The sequence below is a fragment of the Sceloporus undulatus genome, chromosome 1 (genome assembly GCF_019175285.1).
Source record: "Sceloporus undulatus isolate JIND9_A2432 ecotype Alabama chromosome 1, SceUnd_v1.1, whole genome shotgun sequence".
NCBI lineage: Eukaryota > Metazoa > Chordata > Lepidosauria > Squamata > Phrynosomatidae > Sceloporus > Sceloporus undulatus.
Genome location: NC_056522.1, coordinates 73,695,495 through 73,721,862, shown reverse-complemented (window position 1 = coordinate 73,721,862; position 26,368 = coordinate 73,695,495). Strand labels below are relative to the sequence as shown.

General features: G+C 39.6%; 1 protein-coding gene across 1 annotated transcript; it reads left to right on the top strand.

Annotated features, from left to right (window-relative positions):
* Positions 1 to 5,489: 5,489 nt before the first annotated feature.
* On the top strand, positions 5,490 to 23,076 carry LOC121921435 (sulfotransferase 6B1-like). The gene is made up of 7 exons (XM_042449552.1): positions 5,490 to 5,771; positions 8,086 to 8,231; positions 10,262 to 10,351; positions 11,219 to 11,342; positions 14,305 to 14,399; positions 15,316 to 15,472; positions 18,357 to 23,076. Exons 1-7 carry the CDS (start codon positions 5,570 to 5,572, stop codon positions 18,485 to 18,487), a joined length of 945 nt encoding a protein of 314 aa, XP_042305486.1. The 5' UTR covers positions 5,490 to 5,569; the 3' UTR covers positions 18,488 to 23,076.
* The last annotated feature ends 3,292 nt before the right edge of the window (positions 23,077 to 26,368 follow it).

Here is a 26,368-nt window from a genome sequence, read left to right as displayed (position 1 = left end):
GGATCCTCCCAAAGCATGAGGCTTTTGAATCATGGACATACAAGAGTCTCCAGCTTTGGGAAATGGGAGTAACAATGATCCTACTCCCCACATCTGAAGCTGTATGCCCATTGACACAAAAGCCTTCAGCTTCAAGAATGGGAAGCAAGAAAGATCCTACTCCCTACTTCTGATCCTGGAGACTCATATGTTTATCACATGGGGCTTGGAGAACGGAGCAGAATGGAAGGGAATCAGAAGGGAATGGAATGGAGGAAAAACATATATTATCGCACGGGAGAATTCTGCCGACGCCGCTGGGAGTCCCCAATCTGCTATCTATCCGTCCCACAGAAGCCGATTTTGAAGAACGATTCTGAATAGTTTTTCAAAATCGGCTGCTGTGGGACGATGGGGAATGGATTGGGGACTCTCGGCAGCATTCTCCTGTGTGATAATATGTGTTTTTCCCATGTTCCCTTCCCGTTCCCTTCTGTTCCACTCTATTCCTGTTCTCCAAGCCCTGTGCAATGAACTTATTTGGTATGCCCATTGAAACAAACCTCCAGCTTTGGGAATAGGCTGCCGTGTGGACATTGAGATAACAGCTTCAGGCTTCAGGAGGGAGTTGGTGGCATTGAGTTTTGTACTCCCCACTCGCCAAACCCCACGCTGCCATGCCCAAATTCACACAACACCATCCAACGTTGGTTGGAAGCAGAAGAATAGCTGAGGTGTTGTGATGGTAAACTTGCAAATTTGGAGGGCCAAGTGTACTTAAATTGTTCTAATTGATTTTACTAGATTTTGCTGAAAATTTTCGAATATAGAGTGGGATATAACAACAACAACAACACGTAGCACTGAGCTGCATTTATTTTATTTAAAATATTTATACCTTGTCCTTCTTCCAGCAAGCCAAGATTGCTAACAAAGATAAAACTATGACGCTGCTGCTGCCTCCACTGCAACTATCTCTACTACCAGCAAGCAATGGCAGAGAGCCAGCATAAAGCACCACCACGAGGAAGACAAGTGCAGGCACAGACAATTGATGCCAATCACCTTGGAAATCTGGCCTTCCCTACCCTCTTGTTACACTCTCTCTTCCTTCCATCCTTTGCTCTGCCAATTAGTACCATAATTCCCACTGTATCTATTCGGGGGTGGTAGAGAGCAGGGAGGTGGGCTTGGAGGAGGCAGTCACCCAATTAATGGCACTGCATTGAGTTGGTGTCCCATCCCACTCTCCCCTCACCCTGTCATTGGCTCTTCTCTATTTGCTTTCTCATACATGCACCCACTGAAAGCAGCAGCTACAACTTCTCAACCTTTACTGAATCACAGAATCATAGATTTAGAAGAGACCACAAGGGCCATCCAGTCAGGGACGTAGCCAGGATTTTGGGAAGGAGGGGTCCAGACTAAGTGCCACCATTTTGAGAGGCTAAGAGCCCCCCCCCAAGACACAAAAAGAGGGTCAAGTGTTTACTTCAGGATGGTACCACTTTAACTTCCGTTATGGCTCCGTGCTATGGAATCTTGGGGTTTGTAGTTTTGAGGAGCTGTTTGGCTATCTCTGTCAGGTGCCACAACAAACTACAAATCCCAGCATTCCACAACATGGAGCCAAGAGCAGTTAAAGTGCCATCAAACTGGATTATTTTTTCAGTGCAGATGCAAACTAAGCCCTTCCTCTGAAGGTGTTTACATCAGATAAATTCAGGTCGATAAAGCAAAGTGCAGCTTCTCAAGCAATGAGCAGCAGCCACTCTATTCATGCTCAGAGACACTCTGTTCATGTTTTGAGACACTGCATTCCAACTTCTGAGCTGAGCTAAGAACCCAGGCTGCATCCACACAACATTTCATTCCCACTTCCAAGAGGGATTTTTAATTCCAAGACACACACACACACACACACACACACACACACACACGATTTTTAATTCCAAGACTCATCTATCTATCTATCTATCTATCTATCTATCTATCTATCCATCTATCATAATTTTAAATTCCAAGACATTATACCTTCTTTTCTTTTTATGAAAAACAAACCCCTTTAAGAGAATCCTATGTTGGGAAAAAGGCAGGATATAAAATCAATCAATAGAAAATTATAGTGCAATAGTCCATCAGTGCATGGTTTGCACTATAAGACTTTATAACGTTAAAACTGTATAATTTTAAAAACAATTAAAATCACAGTAGGCTCAGAGTGCTATAGAATCATGGAATCAAAGTGTTGGAAGAGACCCCAAGGGCCATCCAGTCCAACCCCATTCTGCCATGCAGGAACTCTCCATCAAAGCATCCCCATTGACATGCTAAAAAGGGGCCAGCTAACTGTATTTTATTCTCTTTGTCTTTTTAAAAAGAGAAAAAACAAGGCTGGAAGGAAGCTTCCTGCTTTTTGCATCACAGACCCTCCTCTTTTTTGTTGTTGCAAAAATCCAGAAATGACTGTTTTTGAAAGCCTGAGTTCATTATCAGAAGAAATGTCCAGAGTAGAGCCCCAGTCTCCTTTCTCTGGACTTCTGAAACCTGAATTATTCCAAAACCCAAAACTGACCATGAGAGCATCTGGTCTGACACCAACTTCCTCTTCCTTCCTTTTTTCCCCTTCCTTCCTCTCTTCCTTCCCTTCTTCCCCAGGAAGAGAGACTTTTATTCTGGCAAAAGCACAGGGGGGGAGGAGGAGGAGTGGAAGGACTGGGATGGAAAGGAAACGAAAGGGAAAGAAAGCACAGGGAGAGACCCCGGCCCACTCCCCCTCCCTCCCTCCCCCCCCCCCTCTCTCTCTGAGCCCGCAACTCAAATTGTCTTTCCTCTTCTGTTTTCCCTCTCTATCTGAGCCCTCCATGCTTTTGATGGAGGGGAGGGGGAAGGAAGGAGCTTGAACATCCCCAGAGTTGAAGGGGGGGTCCAGACCTCCGAACCCCCCCCCCCCCCCCGGCTACGTCCCTGATCCAGTCTAACCCCCTGCCATGCAGGTATACACAGTCAAAGCATTCCCAGCAGATGGCCATCCAGCCTCTGTTTAAAAACCTCCAATGAAGGAGACTTCACCAAACTCTAAGGGAGTGTGTTCCACTGTTGAAAAGCTCTTACTATCAAGAAGTTCTTCCCAATGTGATGTGGAATCTCTTTTCCTGTAGTCTAAATCCATTGCTTTGGGTCCTAGTCTCTAGAGCAGCAGAAAACAAGTTTGCTCCATCTTCAATATGACACCCCTTTAAATATTTAAACAGGGACACCTCTTAACCTTCTCTTCTCTAGGCTAAACGTACCCAGCTCCCTAAGCCACTCCTCATAGGACATGGTTTCCTGATTTTTCACCATTCTGGTCACCCTCCTCTGAACATACTCTAGCTTGTCAATATCCCTCTTACGTTGTACTGGACACAATATAACAGGTGAGGCCTGACCAAAGCAGAATAGAGCGGTGCTGTTACTTCCCTTGATTTAGATTCTAGACACTACACTCCTATTGATGCAGCATAAGATCATATCAGCTCTTTTAGTTGCTGTATCACACTGATGATTCCAGCTTGTGATCTTCTAAGCCTCTTAGATTTTTTTCACGTATACTACTATCAAGCTAGGCATTACTCACCCTATATCTGTGCATTATATTTTTTCTGCCTTGCATTTTTTCCTGCTGATATTCATTATGTTAGATTTGGCCCAGCTCTCTTATGTGCTAAGGTCATTTTGAATTCTGACCCTGTCCTCTGGTGTATTAAGTACCCTATCTAATTTGGGGTCATTTGCAAATTTGATAAGCATGTCTCCTATTCCATTATCCAAATAATAGATAAAGATATCGAATAGCACTTGCCCCAGGACAGAACCCAGGACAGAACAGTGGCACCCCACTGGTCACTTCTCCCCAGGATGAGGAAACACTATTGGTGAACACCTTTCAAGTTTGGGCAGCCAACAAACTACAAATCCACCTAACCGTTGCATTGTCTAGACCACATTTTAGTAGCTTGTTTGCAAAGATATTGTGGGGGGGCTTTGTCAAAGACCTTACCGAAATCAAGATAAATTACATCCACAGCATTCCCCTCAGTCTACCAAGTGTTAACTCTATTAAAAAAACCAACATGTTGACTTTTTGTAATTATGGCATTCCTTTCTAAATGTTTACAGACTCTCTGTTCAGTGATCTGCTCTAGAATCTTTCCTGGTATTGATTTCAAGCTAACTGGGAAGTAATTGTTTGGGTCCTCTTTTTTCCACTTTGAAAATGGGGAAAACAATTGCCCTCCTCCAGTCCACTGGTAGTATTCCTGTTCTCCAGGAATTCTCAGAGATTATTGCCAGTGGTTTTGAAATTACTTCTGCCAATTCTTTTTGAGTGTAGTTGATCTGGCCCTGGAGACTTGAATTCATTTACAGTAGCCACGTATTCCTGTACCAAGGTGGAATTTTTTTTCTTCTGTAGTCTGTAGTTACCTCTTTGCCTAATGTTTATTGTATTTCCCCCACTGAATCATCTGCTCCCTTTTCCTCAGGTTGAACATTGTTCTCCTTTTGGAAGAAGATACATGCAAAGAAGGTAAAGGAGGTGTTATTGATTATTCTGGCATTATTAAAAAGTGTTTTGCACACCCTTAATATTCTGCTGCATACCTCTGAGGGAACCACTGCTCTAGACTTCCACTGGATTTTGTGTGTATTTGGGTACTCCTGGAGACCACAAAATAGCACTGCAGCCATGTGTGTCCTATAGGGGGTACTTTGCCTACCCCTGCTGATTCTTAGTTTCAAGTGCATGGAAATAGAAAATGCTGTCATTGTACAGTGAGTAAAATATACCCATGATGTGCTTAGATGTACTCCATTATTTCTCTTACTAATGCTAAATAAATTTTGGTTATGGTTTGACTGACTTGAACCTACTTAAATGTACCAGTGGCTCACCATTCCTCACCTGTGAAATGGGACCAAACTAAATGGTATGTACATCTATATGTACTGAAGTCACATGAAGCAGAGGATGTGTATTTTTGCCTTTAAAAACACAAGCTTTGTAAAATAAAGATATATTAATATAAAAAAAATTGCACAGAACAGGGAATTTGTGTACTGTACCTAGTATTACAAGCCATAGTTCCTCAAGTCTCTCTTCTACCTGCTAGCAAAGTAGTAAGAGCTCTTTCTGCTACTATGAGTAGCGTATACATAATGATTTAAGAAACAGCAGTCCAAAAAAGATACTTTCCCCAGCTCTGCCTTTTCTACGTTTTTTGAAGAATCATTTCTTCTTTATCTGTTTCTAATTGCAACCCATTTTTTACTTCCAAGAACATGGGAAATATTCTTTCCTGCCACTTGAGAGAATGACGATCCAGATGTCAGGAAACTCAGTGAATCTGCATTGAGCAAAGCGAAAGTTAGAATTAAATTCTACTTCCTCAGTTAAACAGTAACGTTATTTCCTTAGACACCTCCCACTGCTATATACAAGCCAAGACCTTTGTTATGTAATCTTTCAGAAAAGATCTGCATAAATACGTGTCTGTTCAAGAACAACAGCTCAACTCTCATCCTCAGTCTACTCCCAGTGAACAAAAATATGGCCCAGGACAGGAAACATGTTGTGGAATTTCTTGACAGGATGTTGATGGATGGTTCCAAGTTATCCTCAGAAGAGAAACTTTGTTCTTACAAAGGAGTTTTGTATCCTATTACTATTTGCCGTCCAGAAACTTTACAAGCTCTTGAAACCTTTGAAGCCAGGAGAGATGATGTGATCATGACAGGATATCCTAAATGTGGTGAGTATCACTCTTGCCCATCCTAAGAAAAAGTATGAATACCTTCCCCCCCCCCCCCCCCCAAAACCCGATATACCTCCCATTCTGGAAGTTCTGCCCCCTTTAGCCTTCCCATAGTGCCTTGAAGACCCCCTGACCTAGAAGTCTCACCCCCTGACCTAGAATCCTGCCCCCTGACCCGGACATCCCACCCCCTCCCGGGAATTTTGCAGGCATTCTGGGAAGCCAATCAGGGGATTTACTTCGAGGGTGATTGGCAACACTGTTCAGATGGTTCCCTGCCCTCAGGCTTGCAATCTAAAAAGACATGACACAAAAGGAGAAGTGAATGGTGGTGGGGAAAGGGATCATGGCCAGTGGTTCTTCTCTCCCTCTGAGGCTTGGACCGTGGTAGGTGGACTGGAGGGAGGGCCCTTCTTCTTGCTCTGGCTAGCCCTGATGGAGTTGGGCCTGCCTTTTCATTCCCTCCCAGGCCTGATTATGACAGTTGGCATGAAGGGAAGGCTCTTCTTTTGGCTAGCTCTGCTGGGATTGGGCCTGCCTTTTCACTCCCTCCCAGGCCAAATGATGTCAGATGGCATGGAGGGAAGGCTCTTCTTCTTGAAGCTAGGCCTGATGGAGTTGAGCTTGCTTTTTCACTCCTTCCCAGGCCAGATGATGTCAGATGGCATGGTGGAAGGGCTATTATGATATGACTGCTTCCTGTGCTGTCTTCTTCTTCCTCCTTCCCTCCCTCCCCCTCTCTCTGTGTATACTTGCACAGAGAGACACAACAAAAAGAAGAGAGAGAGAGATTAAGGCACCTTTTACCTTTCAGGTGGGCCCTGTATTGGAGGCACCAGATGGGTCCAAATTACTTCAGAGGAAGCTGATGCACTCTGGATGCAGATCAGGATGCTCTGAGATGTTTTCAGTTTCATTCAAACTAACCTGATTGACATTAAATTTCAGGATTTATCTAAACTGGGTGCATACCCTTACACCCCATTCTTCCTCCCACTTCCTCCCAAAATGGAGTTGTAGACCTCCACCTATTTCAAGGTCATTCTGTCTCTCCCAACAGCCTTACCTTGTTTAGAAGGAGCACACACACACACACCGGGACACGTTTTTTGGTGGTGCGTGTGTACAGATGGCCATGCAAGGGAGTAGGAGACTGAGAATTCCCTCCTTATTTTTTATCTCAGGATGACAGATAGCATCATTTCTACATAAGAAACCTTATCTTTTGGTCACACAAACCTTCTTTTATAAATATAAATTTTATTTAATTACATGACTTATACAGGCTAAACTGGACATGAGGAAAGTCCTATCATTTAACTCTCATTTAAAGCATTTCTTCTAAATGAATAACAAGCTGCAGGATCCCTGAGCTGCATCAGGCCTTTGAAGTGGCAGCAAAGGTGTATCTGATGTCCTGTCCCCATCCCCCTGCTCCATGGTCATTGAAATCTCCCCTCCTCTCCCCCATCACACACACACACACTCCACAAAGGCATTTGTAGTGTTTTAATTTTTTGCTTTTTTTAGTTTATATATTTCCAGTTGTTCTTAATGTTTTAAATGGTTTAAGATGGTTTAAATTGTTCTTACTTTAATTCTTAACTATTTAAAGATAATGTAATTTTTAAAAATGGTACATGTCTTTATCTGTGTCTGTTCCAATTTTTGTATGCTGTCTTGTGTCTTTGTTATGGAGGAAAATGTAAAAACATTGGTGGTTGAAAACATCATTACCACAAGCACCTGCTATTTCAAACTGTGTTAATGGCAAGTTTCCTTCTGCTGCAAATAGCAGGCATGTGTGTTTGTATGTGTGAGAGTGATTCCTTATCTCAAACCACTGTCCCGATCAGTCTGCCTGCCTCACTTCACCCCATGCAAACTATTTGTTAGGAAAAAAAACTGGGATTTTATCTGTTTTTGTATCATATTGTATATGTTTAACTGATTAAAATATTCACTATCAATATTCACTATTTGTCACTGTTCAAATGAGCTTACATATAGGGGTAGACTGCCTTTGAAAGTGATGGACTCTTTTTTGATAGAGGTTTTTAGAAGAGGCTGGATGATCACCTAACAGCAGATTTCCTGCACCAGTGAGGAAGGGGATGAAGTGGCTAGTGATTGAGATCTGCTTTAATTCTATAATTTGTTTAATCAGGATACTAACAAAGAGCTCCAGGGGAGATTTGGAAGCAATGTCCTTAAAATCATCTGTATACAGTTTCCAGAGCAGCTGGAAGAACAAGATTGCTACATGTGTCAGACTCAAGCATATATTCCATACATTTCTCATACCTTTCAGGTAGTCACTGGCTTGAAGGAATCTTAAATAACTTATCCATCACATCTGCAAAATATACAGAAGAGGAAATGAAAAAGAGAACTGATCTTGAGAAGGAACTGAAAATTACTCCACGTCTTGAATTTGGAGATCCAGACAAATTCAAGGTCAGAATGGCTCAGATTTGTTATATTAATTATTAATTAATCTGCAAAGCAACAAAGATCCAAGCAGATAAATAAAAACATGTGCTCATAGTTTAGGTGAGAATATATATAATATCTCCAATATGAATTAAGTAGAACATTTTTTTCATAAAAGAATTAAAATCTTTATAGAAAAGTAACAGCATGCCCAAACAAAATCATCCAAATAATTCCATTTAGTTAATTGCCATCTGGGACATTTTCAAATCAATTTAAATTAATATGGTCAAACTGTATCTTTTTTAAAAAATGCTATACTGTTCTAGATTTGCCACTTAGTTCAAAAGTGCATTTGGGATGGTTTTTTGCAGGGTGGGGGTAGAAACTGTTTCATGTAACTTCAGGGTAAAGTCCTATGCAGCCCTGCCATGCTATCAGCTCTGGCTGTTAACAAGCAGTGTGCCTAGATAACACTATAACAAAAAGATAGTTAATAAATTATTGAATATATGTGCAACAACCAGTTAAAGTCACTAGATGGTGATGTTCTATGTAGATTAGCTCTTTTTGTTTCTTTGGCTTTGGTGTTCAGCTGCAGGCACAGACATAGTTAAAAACATAACAAAGGCCATGTTGGATCAGGCCAAAGACATGCTGCGTTCAACATTCTGTTACAACAGCCATTAACTATATGCTTATGAAATGCCCACGTGACGGCAAGAAATTTTACCATTCATGCTCACCCAACAAATATTATCATCTTAGAGGTTTAGTGACTTAAATCTTGGAAGTAATATATAGCTGACATGATCAGTAGTTGTAAATAGTAGCTGTTGATGCAGGTGTTTTGCAATAGTGATTATATCATTCATTTTAACCTAATTTGTAAAATGAACAACTTTATGACAGCAGAGAGAAATTCCCATTCTGTTGAAAAAAATTTGAAGAGCTGTAATTTCATGAATGTAGTTATTCATATGCAGGGGCCTCACTGGGGTAAAGGTTAGTGCAAACTACCCATGGGCATTTGGCCCATTGTGGGAGCAGGCTATGCGGATAGCAGAGGTTCCACCTGAGTTGGGAAAACCTGTGGTTCATTCCCATTTACTTTTAAACCAGTTTGTAATTTGCCTTCACTCCGTGTTGGTAAATTGAATCCAAAAGGTCCATCATTCCCACTATGAAAGTGGACTTTTTCATTATTCCCTTCTTTTTTTGGCACTATTGTCATCCCTACTAGTTTGCTCCACTTCAAAATGCATGTCAATAATCTGTGCGTCATCAGTGATGTCTGCGGCAGCCTGGCTTGGGGGAGATATATATATATATGTGTGTGTGTGTGTGTGTGTGTGTGTGATTCAATTCATTGCAACTACTTGTCTCACTATGAGCTGCTGTTGGATCGCTCAGGTAATTGCAAGTAGTTGCAAAACTAATGAATCAAATCTTCTATTTTTTTTTTTAAAAAAAATCATGCTCCCATTGATTATACCACAAGTACAAAGGCAGCACTGACGGAATGGTGGATCTACCAAAAACTGAGGAGGGATGGTAAACACCCTTCTGCCATTAGTCCCTCCCCTCCAGAATGATGTGGTTCAGAATGATGTGGTTCTGTCATTCCCACTTGTTGAAGACACTTCAGAATCATTTTTTTTCCATAAGAACCAGCAAAGAACTAGTATCAGGAAAGAGTGTTGTTGTTTTTTTGCATTTCCCTTGCTTTATCATGATTGGAACCGATCACAGCAGGATCAGACCCAGTTTGAAATGGGAACGATGGTCATATAACCTGATCAGCAATTTGCTTTAAATCATAGTGGGAACACGGCCCTGGAAGGGTCCTAGTTTTTACTCTCTGTCTGCTCAGTGCCATAGAGGAAAGGTGCCTTTTAACAGCTGAGCGAGTTACTAATTAAATAAAATTTCTGCAGATCACCTGCATTGAAAAAATGCTTCCATCACAAATGTTTTTTTTAAATTGAGTTGAAAAGATTGACATTTATTAACCTCAATTTTGATATTAGTCCTTTTTTCTTATTTTATTAAAGAGGATGGAAAAACTACCTTCAAGAAGAATTATAATCACTCACCTCACTCCCGATATATTGCCTAAATCTGTCTTCAGAAACAAAGCCAAGGTGAGTGCACACATTTTATATACTGTACTTCTTATGGTATGTACACTTCATAGGATGCAGTTCTGCATAACCATGCTATAAACTGGCACACACCAGCATCAACCTTGGGGTTCTTTGTGAGAGAAAAGAGTTGAGTAGAATCTAATATTCACCATAACAATATAACTGTCAATTCAAAAGTTTCTTTCATGTTTGATACGTATGGATTGCCTCGTCCAGGACAGCTCTGCTGTGATTGGAAAAATGAGGTGTCAGTGAACTGTTCTCAGTTGTATTTTCAAGATGACCCCTCTCTACCCAGTCTTACTGTTGATTAAAGTGTTGCTAACCTGATTGCCTACTGTATACTTGTATTAAGAACCAAATTTTGTTGGGTATGTCTAGTTGGTTATCTTACTTTCTAGAGCCAAGTGGGGAACAAGCTATTTGCAAACCTGACATGGTGTCACATCAGGTAATGTTTACCCTTTCTAGCAGAGAAAAATTGACAGGGAAATATTTATACAGTTACTCCTTCACAGTACTGTGAAATGTTCTTTACATTATTTACTTTGTTCGGTAATGAGTTGCATTGTCAAAGAACTTTGAACTTTTGCAGAATGCTTGTATTTCAAAACTGGAACAATAAACATTCATAATCTATTAAAAGATATTGTGGTTTCAGTTATGTAGGAATGTGTATTTGATTTATAGTTTTAACAATTTTTTAATAAATGTATATTAAATTACTTTAATATATATGGCCAGCCCCTATATATTACATGTTCATATCATCCTTCCCTATCTAGCTATCTGTCTGTCTAGTTGTACTCTGAATGTACAGTATTACAGTATGAATTTTTTTTACATTATTTCTTTATGTTTCAGGTACTGGTGCTGATTAGAAACCCAAAGGACACACTGGTATCCTTTTTTCATTTTAACAACAAGATGCCCATCTTTCCTAAACGAACATGGGATGCTTATTTCACAGATTTTATGAATGGGAAAGGTATCACTTACATATTGCAACTTTTGTTAGTAGAATGACACCATCATATTTGCACAATTCAGGAGGAATCAGGATTCAGCACCACTTTTGGGTGTCTAGTGGTAGAAGCAGCCATGTTTGTTTGTTTCATACAGACTTAAAACCAACTACATCCTTTCACAGATGCATGTAAATTAAGGTGACATGAATACCATATGTTTTACCAGAGTTGAATTCTCTAATATATTTTACCTGGGTACTCTTCCTAATGCTCTAACTAGTTTAGAATCTAGTAGCATGAATTATGTTGGATGTTAACCCACTGGAAACATGTAATCTTGATCTTTTACTAGCCCTGCTACTTGTTATTTTGTTTCTGGGTTTTATATGAATTAGCAACCAGTGGGTTATGTTAAATCACATGAGCAACTTTATTAATAAATAAGAGATGATGATGACGATGATGGCTTCAGGGCGGGATACGGAGTTGAGACTGCCATGGTCGCTTTGGTCAATAATCTCCATCTGGGCATTGACAGGGGAAGTGTGACCCTGCTGATGCTCTTGGACATCTCAACGGCATTCGATACCATAGACCATGGTATCCTTCTGGAATGCCTGAGGGAGTTAGGTATTGGGGGGCACTGCGCTCCAGTGGGCCCATTCGTACCTCTCGGGTAGATTCCAGATGGTGAGGCTGGGGGACAGCTGCTCTCGTAAAAGAGAGCCGACATCTGGCATCCCTTAGGGTGCCATTCTGTCCCCCATGCTGTTTAATAATTACATGAAGCCACTGGGAGAGATCATCCAGAGGCATGGGGCACGGTGTTATCAGTACGCTGATGACACCCAAATATATTTCTCTATGCTTCTGACTCTTGCAGTGACCAAAGATGGCATCTCTCCTCTGAATGCCTGCCTTGAGTCAGTAATGGGCTGGATGAGGGAAAACAAACTCAGTCTGAATCCAGAGAAAATGGAGGTACTATCAATAGGATCCCTAGGCCCAGGCAGGGAAATTTGCCAACCTGTCCTGGACGGGGTCACACTTCCCCTAAAGGACGAAGTTCGCAGTTTGGGAGTACTCCTAGATCCGTCTCTGCAGTTGTCATCTCAAGTAGATGCGATGGCTAGGAGTTCTTGGTACCAACTTCGGTTCATATGCCAACTGCCTCCCTACCTGTACCCAAAGGACCTTGAAGCAGTGGTACTCGCACTGGTAATCTCTCGTTTAGATTTCTGTAATGCACTCTACATGGGGCTACCTTTGTACCAAGTTCGGAAGCTTCAATTGGTTCAAAATGCTGCAGCCAGATTGGTCACAGGAACATCTAGGTTTGACCACATAACACCAATATTAAAATCTCTTCACTGGCTGCTGATCAGCGTCTGGGCCCAATACAAAGTTTTGGTTATTACCTTTAAAGCCCTATATGGCTTGGGCCCGAGTTACTTGAGGGAACGCCTCTCTCTACACAATCCGCCCGCACTCTCAGGACATCTGGGAAGAAACGATTAGAGTGTGCAAAAACTAGGTTAACAACAACTTCCCACAGAGCATTTTCCATCATAGCCCCCAAATTATGGAACAACTTGCCGGAAGAGATCTGCCTTATCACCGCCATCAAGAAGATGCCTTCAAGAAGGCACTCAAGACGGATCTCTTCCGGCGAACCTATCCACCAAATTTGCTGTAAAATATCCCACCTCCAATGGTACTGTATGTTTTATGCAAGTTAATTGTATTTTATTAATCTTATTGTATTGATAATATGTTATTGTTTTCAATGAATGTATTTGATATGTTTTTATTGCTGGAATAATTTGTTTGTTGTAATCCCACCTCGATCTGCAGGGAGAGGCAGGAAATAGAAATAAAATTTATTATTATTATTAAAGGAATAAATGGGAGAGTTGTTATATTTCTAGGATGTTACAGTAGACCCTTCTTATATGCTGAAGTTTGGTTTCAAGATCCCCGTGTATAACAAAATCCGTGTATGCTCAAGTCCCATTAAATATAATGACATAACAAAATGGTGTCCCTTATGAAAAATGGAAAATCAAGGTTTGATATTTGAAATTTATACTTTTTTGGAACATTTTCAAACTGTGGATGCTTGAATCTGTGAATAAAAAATCCGTGTATAAGAAGGGCCGACTTCTTCTTGGGTACAAGAGATTACTCTCTCATTAACTTTTTTCATAACTCATATTGAATTGAGAAGACATTTCCAGAATTACAATTCCAAACCATCTTTTTCATATTGGTGGGAGATATGCCAGTGTTTCCACATTTGAAGATAGATGCATATAGGGGATGTCACAAAGAGAAGCTATTATTCATTATTTATTCTTCTCTGACTTGGGGTCCCAAGAAAAGATTTCTTGTACTCTGTTGGAAGGAATGTCTGATAGATCATTGATTGAGCAAATGTATAAATTACTTGCTGATATGGATCCTAATGTAAATAGTTCAGTAGCTTTTTTCACTGTGCTTACCACAAAGATTAGAGCAAAGGTCTTTAATGCTGTTCTTGGAAGCAGTGCATGCACATGATTATTTAATCTGATTAATATTATTATATTTAAATCTTTTTTTTATTAGAGGTTGAAAAAAATCCATAGTTATATGACTGACTGGAGGACTGACATTTATGAAATGGGAATGTTGCTGTATGCTTGAGAGATGTTGGTCCAAAACACACGGCAGTAATAATCCAGTTTGAAACCACTTTAAATGTCCTGGTTCAGTGCCAGGGAATCCTGGGAACTGTAGTTTATTGTGAAACCAGAGCTCTCTGACAGAGAAAGCTAAATGTCTCACAAAATTACCATTCCCAGATTTCCCTAGCTTTGAGCAAGGGCAGTTAAAGTAGTCTCAACATGGATTACTTCTGTCATTGTTGAGAAAACTTCCAAGAATTTGAAAGTGTCAGGATTTAGAGTGATGGTATCATGTTGCTCATTTTTCTCTCTCCAGTGAGTTGGGGATCCTACTTTGATTTTGTGAAAGAATGGGACAAGTATATTGACAATGAAAATGTCACAGCCGTAAATTATGAAGACCTAAAGGAGGTGAGATTCGCATTGGCTCCAGGGCATGAAAGTTAGATGTAATTTCTTGCTGAACAACTGCAGAAATAATGAATGTGCAAGCATTCTTTAGAAATGAATTTCATATATAAAGAATACAAAAATATAATTCTAAAATGTCTATCCCTTTTCATCAAGAGCAAGGATGGAAATGAATTGCATGTTTTCCCAGAATTTTTCTGTACAAAAAAAGAATGGCACAATATATTATTAACTTTTTTGTTTTCATTTGTTAAATATTATTGCTGTTGATCTTTGTATTTATCTTACTCTAAATAAATATTAGATTTTTTTTTATTTAAAAAAAGAGAGAATGCAGTTCAACTGCTCTATAAATGTGTAGCTTCCTCTGGCAACTAGGCCAAATAAATGGTTTCTTGAAAGATGTCATGGCCAAGGCTGGAAAATTATAAGAATATTTTGTTTGTGGCTACTGAAATTCCTTAGAGACCTCTGAAGCTTTCAGACTCTCATTTTAAAAAAAAGGCTAAAAAATGTGAAGAAGCACACACAAAACCCTATGAAACTACTCCGAAAACCATTGCTCCCCCAAACTATGAAATCCAATTGTATTTCAGCCAGTTTACAGAACCAAAAGTCATACATCATCACTTCCAGCTATGAGGGCAGGAGGGAGGGCATTACCGGATGAAAAATGGCCTCCATAGTACAACATCTTGGTTTAGAAGGTATAGAGGAATGTGTAGGCCATTCTACTCCCATAGCAGTTCATAGCTACAAGAACCCTGGGCTGAACACAGATGAAAAACTTTTCATTTGTGAGTTTTCTGTCTTCATCTTCAGTGTAATTTTATTTAACAGAAGTATTTTTGTTATGTATAAATCACTGCAAAATTCTGAACATGCAAATTGCTATCTTTTCTGTTTAAAAATCCAGAATCCAAATTTAGAAGTGAAAAGAATAGCCAAATTCCTTGGGTTTTCCCTGACTGAAGAAGAGATTCAAAGTGTTGTAGAAAAGAGCAGGTTCAAAACTATGAAAGAGAGTGGACAAGAAACCCTTGGAGCGTTTGGAGATATTCTTTTCCGCAAAGGTAACTTTTTATAGTGTGTGTGTGTGGGGGGGGGGGTGCAGAAGGTTTACCAATACTATCCTGCTCAAGTGAAGGTCACTGTTTGACTCCTCTACTTGTTAGACTGTTTTGGTGTTTAAGGTTGCCTTATTTTATGGATCCTCAACAGATTAGCAAGGACTGTATTTCAGTTCACATCAGCGGCTGTTCCTAGTTTCTGAAGTATAGTTAAAAATAAACAAATACACAGTAAAACTGTGTTTGAAAATCTTTAGCTCAGAAATTGTTGAAAATTAGAATGGTGAAAAAATGTCAATTTCATTTCTGTTTAAATCTGAGTGGTTTGGAACCACTGTTTTGAGGTCTCTCCTATCCCCTGAAGTAGTGATAACCAATAAGTAATCATATTGTAGGAAGGCATCACAGACATAAAGGTATAGCCACTAGAAGGAACTTGGCCGAGAAGTCCTCAAGCCTGGAGCTAGCCCTGTTTCTACTGCCTCCTTCTCTCCTTTTCAGCAGTGGATGTTTAGGATTTGTTTAAAGGCTTCCAGACTGCAATAACCTCCCAAAAATCATTTGGAAATAAGTCCAGTAAGCAAGTGTTGAACAACAGTGGAATAAGAATCAATGCATATCTGTCCTCTGCAAGATTAGTAATTAATTTATGATTAATTTGTATTAGACATTTGCTGGAAGTCAAACTCACTCAAAACTTTAAGTTCTAGCAAATTCTTCTCTTGCCTGGAAGACAGTTTCATGGTCCAAAGGGTGGAAGAGGCAACAAGGGGATCGGCTATTCTGGATTTGATCCAAACCAACAGGGATGACCTGGTTAATGGGGTGCAAGTGGTGGGAGTGACCATGTTTTCTTGGAGTTTGTTATACAATGGAAATGAGAAGCCAAGTATAATCAGACACACATTCTAGACTTTAGGAAAACTGATTTCAGTAAACCTAGGGATATACTGGGAGTGATCCCATGGTCAGGAATAAAAGAGAAGGGTAGAGAAGTGACCAGTGGGGTGCCACAGGGTTCAGTCTTGGGCCCAGTGGTATTCAACATCTTTATCAATGACTTGAATGAAAGAATAGAGGGCATGCTTATCAAATTTGCAGATGACACCAAATTAGGTATAGTAGCTAATACCCCAGAGGACAGGATCAAAATTCAGAGTGACTTTAATAGATTAGAAAGCTGGGCCAAATCTAACAAAATTACTTTTAACAGGGAGAAATGTAAGGTACTGCACTTAGGCAGAAAAATGAAATGCATGGATATAGGATGGGGGACACTTGGCTTAAGGAGACTACATGTGAAAGGGATCTAGGAATCCTAGTAGACCACAGGTTGAACATGAGTCAACAGTGTGATACAGTACCTAAAAAGGCCAATGCAATTCTAGGCTGCATCAATAGAAGTATAGTGTCTAGATCAAGGGAAGCAACTGTACCACTCTATTCTGCTTTGGTCAAGCCTCACCTGGAATACTTTGTCCAGCTCTGGGCACCTCAGTTCAAGAAGGATGTGGACACACTGGAGCATGTCCAGAGGAGGGAAACCAAAATGGTGAAGGGTCTGGAAACTATGCTCTATAAGGAGAGACTTAGGGAGCTGGGTATGTTCAGCCTGGAGAAAAGATGAGTAAGAAGTAATATGATAGCCCCATTTAAGTATTTGAAGGGGTGTCATACTGAGGATAGAGCAAGCTTGTTTTCTGCTGCTCCAGAGAGTAGGACTCATAGCAATGGATTCAAACTAGAGGGAAAGATATTCCACTTCAACAGTAGGAAGAACTTCCTGACAGTCAGAGCTGTTTGATAGTGGAGCACACTCCCTTGGAGGGTGGGGAAGTCTTCTTCTTTGGAGGTTTCGAAATAGAGGCTGGATGGTAATCTGTGGAGAGTTCCTTGATTGTGTATTCCTGCATGGCAGGGGGTTGGACTGGATGGAGATCTTGTGGTCTCTTCCAACTGTATGATTTTATGATTCTATGAGAGATCTTTGAAATATCATGAATGGTTAACAGAATGTAACTTATATGTTCCCTAATCAATTTTACGAAATGCCAATATGCAGAGGTTGCTGCTGATGCAGACATTTTGGTGTGAGGAATCCACCCTCTTTTTAATGACATCCTTTGGTTTTAATGGCTGTGCTCCCACAGCTGCTCCAGTTTGTACAAGAGGTATCCTGTTCTGGAGCCTATATCTGACATAGGTTCAGCACCTGGACAGCTCCTGTAAAAGTGGGACAGCTATGGCGGTGCTAAGGACTGCCATTAAAACTGAAAGTGGCTTAATCATACAGCAGTAATGAAGCCACCAGTCACTTCTACCTATTTGATGATCAAATAAGGATCCACCTAAATGATGATCAAATTAAGACTGATCTCTATTGGGGGGGGGGGAGAGGAAGAGGAAGATGATAGTGGAATTTCCTTTAGCCCACAGCTCTCAACAAAATTGAAAAGAGAAAGACCGCACTTAGGGAACTGGGTATGTTTAGCCTGGAAAAGAGGCAGTTAAGAGGTGATATGATGGTGCTATTTAAATATTTGAAGGGCTGTCACATTGAGGATGGAGCAAGCTTGTTTTCTTCTGCTCCAGAGAACAGAACATGGAACAATGGATGCAAGCTACAGAAAAAGAGATTCCGCCTCAACATTAGGAGGAACTTCCTGATAGTAAGGGCTTTCGACAGTGGAGTACACTCCCTCGGAGTGTGGTCGAGTCTCCTTCTTTGGAGGTCTTTAAACAGAGGGTAGATGGCCTTCTGTCAGGGATGCTTTGATGCATGGCAGGAGTTGGACTGGATGACCCTTGTGATGTCTTCCAACTCCATGATTTTATGCTTCTATTCAGTGTATCTCACCACTCATTATACCTGTTTAAATGTTTGCAGGATCTGTTGGTGACTGGAAAACCTTGTTCTCAGAATCCCAGAACAAAGAAATGGATCGAAAATTTGAAGAATATTTAGCTGGCACTAAATTAGGAGCACAGATAAAGTATGATATATACTGCAAGATCTGAGGAGGCAGCCTCCACCTCCCTCACATTGAAAACTGGTTTGTCTGCTGAATTGCCTCTTGAGTTGTGCTTTGTATTCCTCCTTTGTGTACCTTCAAGTTGAGTTCATTGATACTGTTTTCTGAGTCATTCTATCTTGACACACAATTGCATATGCTTATAAGGAAGGTAAAATAGTGCTATTTCTTTTTTTCCTTTTTTCTCTTTTTTTGAAAAGTTTATTGAAGATTCATATAAAAAACAAAACAAACAATAAAATATTAACACAATAGAACAAAAACATTAGACGATAGACATTTATATACATTCCATATAGGAGTAAACAACAAATCTAAAAGTTACTACTTCCAAAAATCATAAGTTTTTTCTATATTTACTATGTCTTATACTCCACATAAACAATAGTGTATATTACTTTTTCTGCAATTCTCACCCTTATTAATCTCATTCTTTACAGTAGGAAGGAAAATTATTCAACTAGGATCAAGAATTTCTGAAATTCATCTCTAGACATCCCAAAATCAGAAAAAAAGAGAAAATTTTCTTTCAAATTTTATAATTTCTGGTTAACTAAGAAAGTAGAAATAAGAAAAAGGCATATATTAAATAATGGCTTATTTTCAGGTACAAACAGAGTTAGAATATATTACTGAGTTTAACTATACTAACAGAATATGTAACCTATTTTCTTCAATTTGTCAATCACTTCATCGAGCATCAGCTCAGAAATCAGCCTTTAAGTTTCGAATCCAGAGCATTTTCCATAGCTTCTCCAGTCTTCAGAGAATTTCTCTAAAAAAAATAAATTTAATCAGATGTGTCAATTTATCATTAGTGGTCAAATCATAAAGTTTCCACATCCAGTCAAGAGGGGACAGAGTGTCTTCCCCTTTCCATTGCCTTGCATAGACCATTCTGCCTCCCGCTAACATGTAAAATAAGACTCTGCCATGTTTCTGATTTCATAGATGACACTTTATGCCAAATATGTTACCATATATCATCAGAGATGGTTCTAATTTATGCTGGTGAGGCTGCTGCAACTTCATGACATATTTACATATGTGGTACCTGTTTCCTGTGTGTTATGTTCACTTAGTTGAAGGTCCAGAAGGAAATCAGAGAAAATATGAGTTGACAGGTCATGCCAAACTTTTCCTTATCTTTCCTAAATATCTCCTCAGAAGCAAGATCTAACATCTTAAACCATGAACAAATAACTTTCTTTCTTCTTTCAGTGAGAAAGAGATTGCTAAAATAGGGTCGGACAAGTACTGGGGGGGGGATTTTCTTTTACCATATCATCCATTTTAGAGAGAGAGAGAGAAAGAGAGAGAGAGAGAGAGAACAGAGAGAGAGAAGGGTTTGTGGGGTGGGGGTTGTGTGTGGTCTTAAAACAATTCTCAGACTAAATTATGCTTGATCAGTCATATTGTAATTACAACATAGCTTGGCACAATTTAGTGCAAAAAGAAATGTTCCAGTTTGCAAGTTGTCTGGAGAACGAAAGTTGGCAAGAGACGAACAGACTGACAAAGGGAAAAAAGTGGCTTTGTGGCATGAAAAGCAGCATGTATACAGGTTGGTATAAATGTGTTGTAACTATCTGTGTCCGTTATTGGAGCTGTAGATAGAGGAGGGGAAATTTCCTGCTCACTAGCTGCTCCTTTCTAATAATTTTGTGTTTTGGGGGGGAGGGAGATTGGAAATTGACCTCCCAAGGATTCTTTGTTATAAAACAAGCCACCCACACAGAATATTTTTGGCAAATGTTTCAAAAATCTGAACATATTAAGACAGATGCTTTTTATTTCACATTTGATGCTATCCAAGGCTTTAGCTTGCAAAATGGTTGCAGGATACATCTAATTTATTCAACATAGATTTCATTTCTTTTCTTTAAGTTGTTCAGCCCATGAACAGATTTTAAGCTGTATCAGCAAGACTATATGCCTCACTTGAATACATGAACAAATATAGATTCCTAAACCTTCAAATGCCTTAGAGCCAATTTATGTGTGGGAAAAAGAATGGGAATTTCTTAGGCTAGGTATTAGAGGGGAGAATAGACACATTCAACTTGCAAACTTCACATGTAAGTTCACAAGCCTGTCTGCAATAATGGAAGCATGCCAGTGGAGGCTTCCATTGGAACATAGTTCACCTTTTAATATGTTTTGTGTTCCACCGGTAGCTTTCAGTGTTAGAATTTTATCCTGTCCACTTTTGAACACAACAAACAAGGCCTTGTCCTGATCTCAGGTGATCTAAGAACTAAGCTAAGATTGTTCTGGAATTTACAAAAATCCTTTTCCGATACTGCTGTTCTTTGCCATCAAATCTGCATCACATTATGGTGACCCAGAACATTATAACATGAGGCTAAAAAGCAGAATTTTTACAGGATAAGAGGGTCTTTGGCCAGCACTTACCACATCCTGCTGCTGCCTTACAGCACCTTTTCATTGATGGGCAAAACCAGTCAATAGCACTAAATGTTGCTATTATGGTGCAGCTGCACAGGTGTGAAAAGGCTCTTCATTTCAATTCCAATATTACAGCAGTCACTTGGAAGGATGGGACCTGAGTCTTCTCCTCTCTTCCCTCCTCCTCTCTATTCCAAAGTTGGCTAAATCCATGCCTGTTGAGTTTTTAAATTTTTTATCTTTGCTGTGTTTGTGTATATACAGAAAAATGATAAAAAAGTAATTTTAATTGTTTTTGCCCTAATTACATAAACACTGCAAAATAAAAATAAATAAACCAACAGGCTAATCTGCTTTGGAATAGTAAGTAGGAGGGAGGGAGAAGGGGGAAATCAGGTCCCCCATGGCACTTACTGCTATAATGGTAGAACTGCAGTGGTGTTGGTGATTTCAAAGTAGTGCAGTCATGCAAAGAAAGCGAGGTGTGATAAGAAAAGTTTTCAAAGTGGTATGTTCCTATTTCCTTTCATAATGCAATTGCCACAAGACAGGAAGATGGTTTAATAATGTCTCAGTCAATGGAGACATCTCAAAGATCCTGTTGTTAACAGCCATATTCAGGTCTTGCCAACTCACCACCATGGCTTCTTAGGCTCAGGCAATTCACCTGGAATGTAGTTCTCTTGTTTTCTTACTACGTCCCACTTTAGACAGCAATATCATCTATTCCAATGAGTCATGTCATCTCATGCTGAGTCCCAAGTGTGAAAACTTCAGACCACTACAATCCTCTAGTCAGTAGAACCATTCTGGCTGGGGAATTCAGCTATAGCTCCCAACTGATATGATCATTTGCCATGGTGGCTGGAGAATTCTGGAAACTGAAATCCATAAAAGTAACTTTTCTGAGCACTGCATTATTGCATGTGCTATGTGTCACAATACCACAAGCTGGTAAAAAAAAATCACTGAAAGGATGTTTGCACGATAGGAACTAAAACATGATTCATTCTTTCCTCACTAGCCAGGACCCATCCATGCCAATGTTTTGCTTGAGGTGCAGGATAAATGATTATGGGCAGGTGAATCATACTTTATTAGTAGCAATTGGTCAGCATCTTTCACTGCCTGGGAGCAGCAGCTTACCTTACAGGATGCAGCGTAAGCCACTTGATATACATAAAGCTCTCTTTCTCCCAACATCTCACTGACACTTCCCATGAATGGCAGGGTTCGCCCTATAACCCACTTTTTCTTGCTGTCTTCTTTTTATACAGTCTTTCCCCCCCTCAGAATGATTCTTAACCTCAGTTTACCCAACAGCTCAGAAAAATGATTCTATTGGGATATATGTCTTAGAATGGTTTATGATTAGGGATTCTGGAATTAGTAGCAGTGGTCCGAAAAAGTAAAAAAGGCACCAGTGCTAGCTACTAACAACAAAATTCTTAAAAGGAGTCACAATAATACTAATGGCACCCCTCCATATCCACAAATTCTACATCAATGAATCCAACCATCCATGGCTTGGATTTTTAATAAATAAATAAATACATACATACATACATACAAAGCAGATCTCAATTTTGCCACTTTATATAAGGGACATCATTTTACTACCCATTGTATATAACGGGAATTGAGCCTCCATAGATTTTGGTATCCATGAGGGGTCCAAGGACCAAACCCCAGTGAATACAAAGAGTCCAGATTATGTTTGTCTTTTAAAAGTGTTACTTGAGGGAATGCCTCTCCCTACACAATCTGCCCCGCACTATCAGAACATCCGGGAAGAATTTGCTTGACTACCCAAAAGCAAGACTAACAACAACTTCCCACAAGACATTTATGGTCGCAGCCCCCAAATTATGCAACAATCTACCAGAAGAGATTCATCTTATTACCACCCTGGAAGCTTTCAAGAGGGCACTTAAGACGGATCTCTTCCGACGGGCCTACCCACCTGACCTATTATGATGACCCTGAAAGAACCCCACCTGACTATGATAAGACAGAAAATAGATGACAAGCTAGCTTTTAGCAATAGTAGTGATATTGTGATATTGTGATTTTATTGAATATGTTGTAATGTGTATGTTTTTTATGCTGTGATCCCACCTCGATCTGCAGGGAAAATATAAATAAATTTTATTTTTATTATTATTATTATCATCATCATCATCATCATCATCATCATCATCATCAGCTGTGCTTTTACTGCTCTATAGGTGATTCCATTCAACTTTTTAAACTCTGTATTTATAACAACCATGGTGGCTGGGGGATTCTGGGAATTCCAGTTTTTGGTTTATAAAGAAAATAATGAGCAGTTAAGGAAGAGCTCCCCATTTCCATACCATTCATCACTATCATTCCTCCCTCCTTTAACCTTCATCAATTCCTCTGTAAGGTGCAGTGCTAAAAATTTGGCAATCAAAGGAAAATTTCATTGGGGTGAAAGAACTCTTATTTAAAGGGAAGTGCCTTCATTTCGTCCCCCCTTCTCTGCTATACATCTGCAGTAGAGAGACTGCCTACACTCCTTTCTCTCAAGCCCAGCTCCAATACTTTAAGAAATATATAGGACATCATTCATCAGAATTCACAAACAAATACCAAATATTAACAATAAAATTTAAATCTTCCTGTAAAACAATGGTGGCAATGGATTTTTTAAAAAGGGGGGAAATCCTTAGCAAGAGATAAAAAGGGCTTGGAAAATATTACCCCCAAGCTGCTTTTAAAGCACTCAACTATAAAATTAAGGAGAAATTTTTTTTAAAAAAATATCTTTATTACTAAAGGTTACTTCATACTTTAGTTGCCATTCATACAGGAGTACACCAAGGACAGGACACCTGTGACCTTCTTGAAGTTGTTGGACTACAGTTACCTCCAGCCTAGTCAGCATAGTGATTGGAGAAGAATGTTGGAAGTCCAGCAGCATCTGCAGACCACAGTTGCCTACCACTGGAGTACACAAATGCTGAAGTGGGCCTTCTTTGTAGGTATATGTTTGAGGAAGAACATTGTGCATGAATAGATGGTGCACATATAAATCCTCTTCCTACCTGGTCTGTTTTGTTGTTGTGTGCCATCAAATCATTTCCATTTTATGGTGACCCTAAAGTGAATTTATTGTGGGGTTTTCTTGGCATGATTTGTTCAGAGGGGGTTTGCCTTTGCCTTTCTTTGAGGCTGAGAGAGCATCACTTGCCCAAGGTCACCCAGTAGGTTTTTATGCCTGAGTGGAGAGTTGAACCCTGCTCTCCAGAGGCATAGTCTAATGCTCAAACCACTACACCACACTGGCTTTCCTGATCTGTACACATAACACTTAAATTCTGCACACTGGCCATTTAGGAAGCATCATGAGGAATGAAACCAACCTTTCCTCCCTTTCCCACTAAAGAGTTGGTCAGCAAATTTTAGCTTTTTTGATGGGACTGTTTAATATTTGAGTTCACCAGCATGGACTGGTAACATGAGGTTGGATCAAGTTTACATTATTCAGTTATATTAGTTTGACATCACTTTAACTGTCATAGCTCCATTTTACAGAATTGTGGTATTCATACTTTGGTATAGTTTGGTGAGGTAATTCTCCAGTAGAAACCCTGTCTACAGAAAAATCTCATAATCTCAGGATTCCTTAGGATGGAGCCATGGTGACAAAGTGACATGAAAACAATACAGCTCTGTAGTGCAGATATGCCCTTAGCTAGTTGTATATATTTCCAATTAAATCAATTGGTCTTAATGACTAGTTTTCTCATTTTTAAAAAAATTTCAATAGTATTTTCTCCTATTTTATTGAAAGGCATTATCTTTTTAGATCCAGAACATTTAGAGTACTTCCTTTAGAAAGCCACCAGAGGGCAGACATTCCTGTCTGCACTCATGCACATACGGACATATACACAACATACAAAGAGAGTTGAGGTGAAGTACCGTCTGCCTAGGTGCCGGGCCTGTAGCAGGTGGTTTGGATTAGGATGAAATAAAATGCTGGGTTGGGTTTGGGCAAATACACTTTCTTCAGCTCTGTTGCTGAGGGCTCTTTTTGCATTGCCAGTTTGAAATCTTTGCCCTCCACTTCTAGATAAACTAAAACTAGATGGTACCTCCCAAAGTGAACAAATGAGGCTTTCTTCACAAACAGAAGAATAGCCCATATGATTATATATTTTTTAAAAAAATTAAAAAATTTAAATGACAACACTGGATTATAGGAAGCAGTTTGTCCAGAGAAAGATATTCATGAAGTGCATATGTATATACTGTGTTTGCTTGAAAAAAAGTAGGCAAGAACTGATGCATAATAGATAGTTAATGTTAGCTTTAGACAACTATAGTCACCTACAAACAGCAAGAATTATAGCTCATATAACACCCGAAATATCATGCTGCATTTTGGAAAGAAAGAAAGATGATAGTTTGCAAAACGTTGATAATTAATTTCAAAGGATTTTTTTACAGTACAAAGTATATTGTGCCATTCTGTGTCTGGCCATTGTAAGGCATTGAACATTCCCAAAGTGTTTTGTTCCAGACATCACTCAACCATAGATGTAATGTGCAACATCTACTCCAGGATCATATCTCTAATAGGAATGTGAAGGATATTCACAAATGTTCCAAGACTATATTGTGCACTGTCTTAAAAACTTTCCCATTTTGGGATGTTTTGCAAAAGGAATTACAATGGATCCTCACCACCATGGCCAACATGTTGCACTGTGAATAAAAATACAGGCTAGAATCCTGTGTAGGATTTAGGGATGCATGAGCACCATACTTAGGGTGCTATGCAGTGAATCCAAGCCCGAATACCCACTTTCTGGGAAGCAGCCAGTGCGATTGATGGGGGTCTGTTGTCTTGTCAGAAGCAGCTGGCTACCATTTCCAATCCTTCCCATGAGTGATCTCTGGTGTGACAGAGAGAAGCTAGACTCCTGTATGCAATTCCCTCTTGTGTTGGAGATCACTTGCATGAGGGGTGTGTGGGACCATCAGCCAACTACTTTCCAATGAAGAGGAGAACAGACCCCCATTGGTCACAGCAGCTGCTTCCTGGTAATTAAAGGTCGAGGGACTTTCATGGTCTATATAGTCTCTAAACTAGAGGCTACATGAGGATTATGAATACATAACAGTTATGAGTGTCTACCTCTAGCACCTAAGTTATGCATTTATAACTGCCATCGAGGATTCCAACCACAATATCTTTGTACAAAGGTGCTTTTTTTTTTTGTAGAAAAAACTCTTTTATTGAAATTTTCACAAAAGAGTCCCAAAGATGGGGAGGGAAACTGTCTCATAAAAGTATATTTTTAAATGGGGTCTCTCAAAGTGTCAAAGCACTCTTTGCCATCAAGGACAACAACATTTGTGGATATCTTACTTAAAATGCTTATTTATATATTTACTAATGTACATTTTATATTCCTACTCAACC

Coding starts and splice junctions, on each gene's coding strand:
- LOC121921435 (XM_042449552.1), top strand. CDS start 5,570: ATGGCCCAGGACAGGAAACATGTTGTGGAATTTCTTGACAGGATGTTG. Junction 11,343..14,304: donor AGATTTTATGAATGGGAAAG/GTATCACTTACA, acceptor TTCTCTCTCCAG/TGAGTTGGGGATCCTACTTT. Junction 14,400..15,315: donor ATTATGAAGACCTAAAGGAG/GTGAGATTCGCA, acceptor TTAAAAATCCAG/AATCCAAATTTAGAAGTGAA.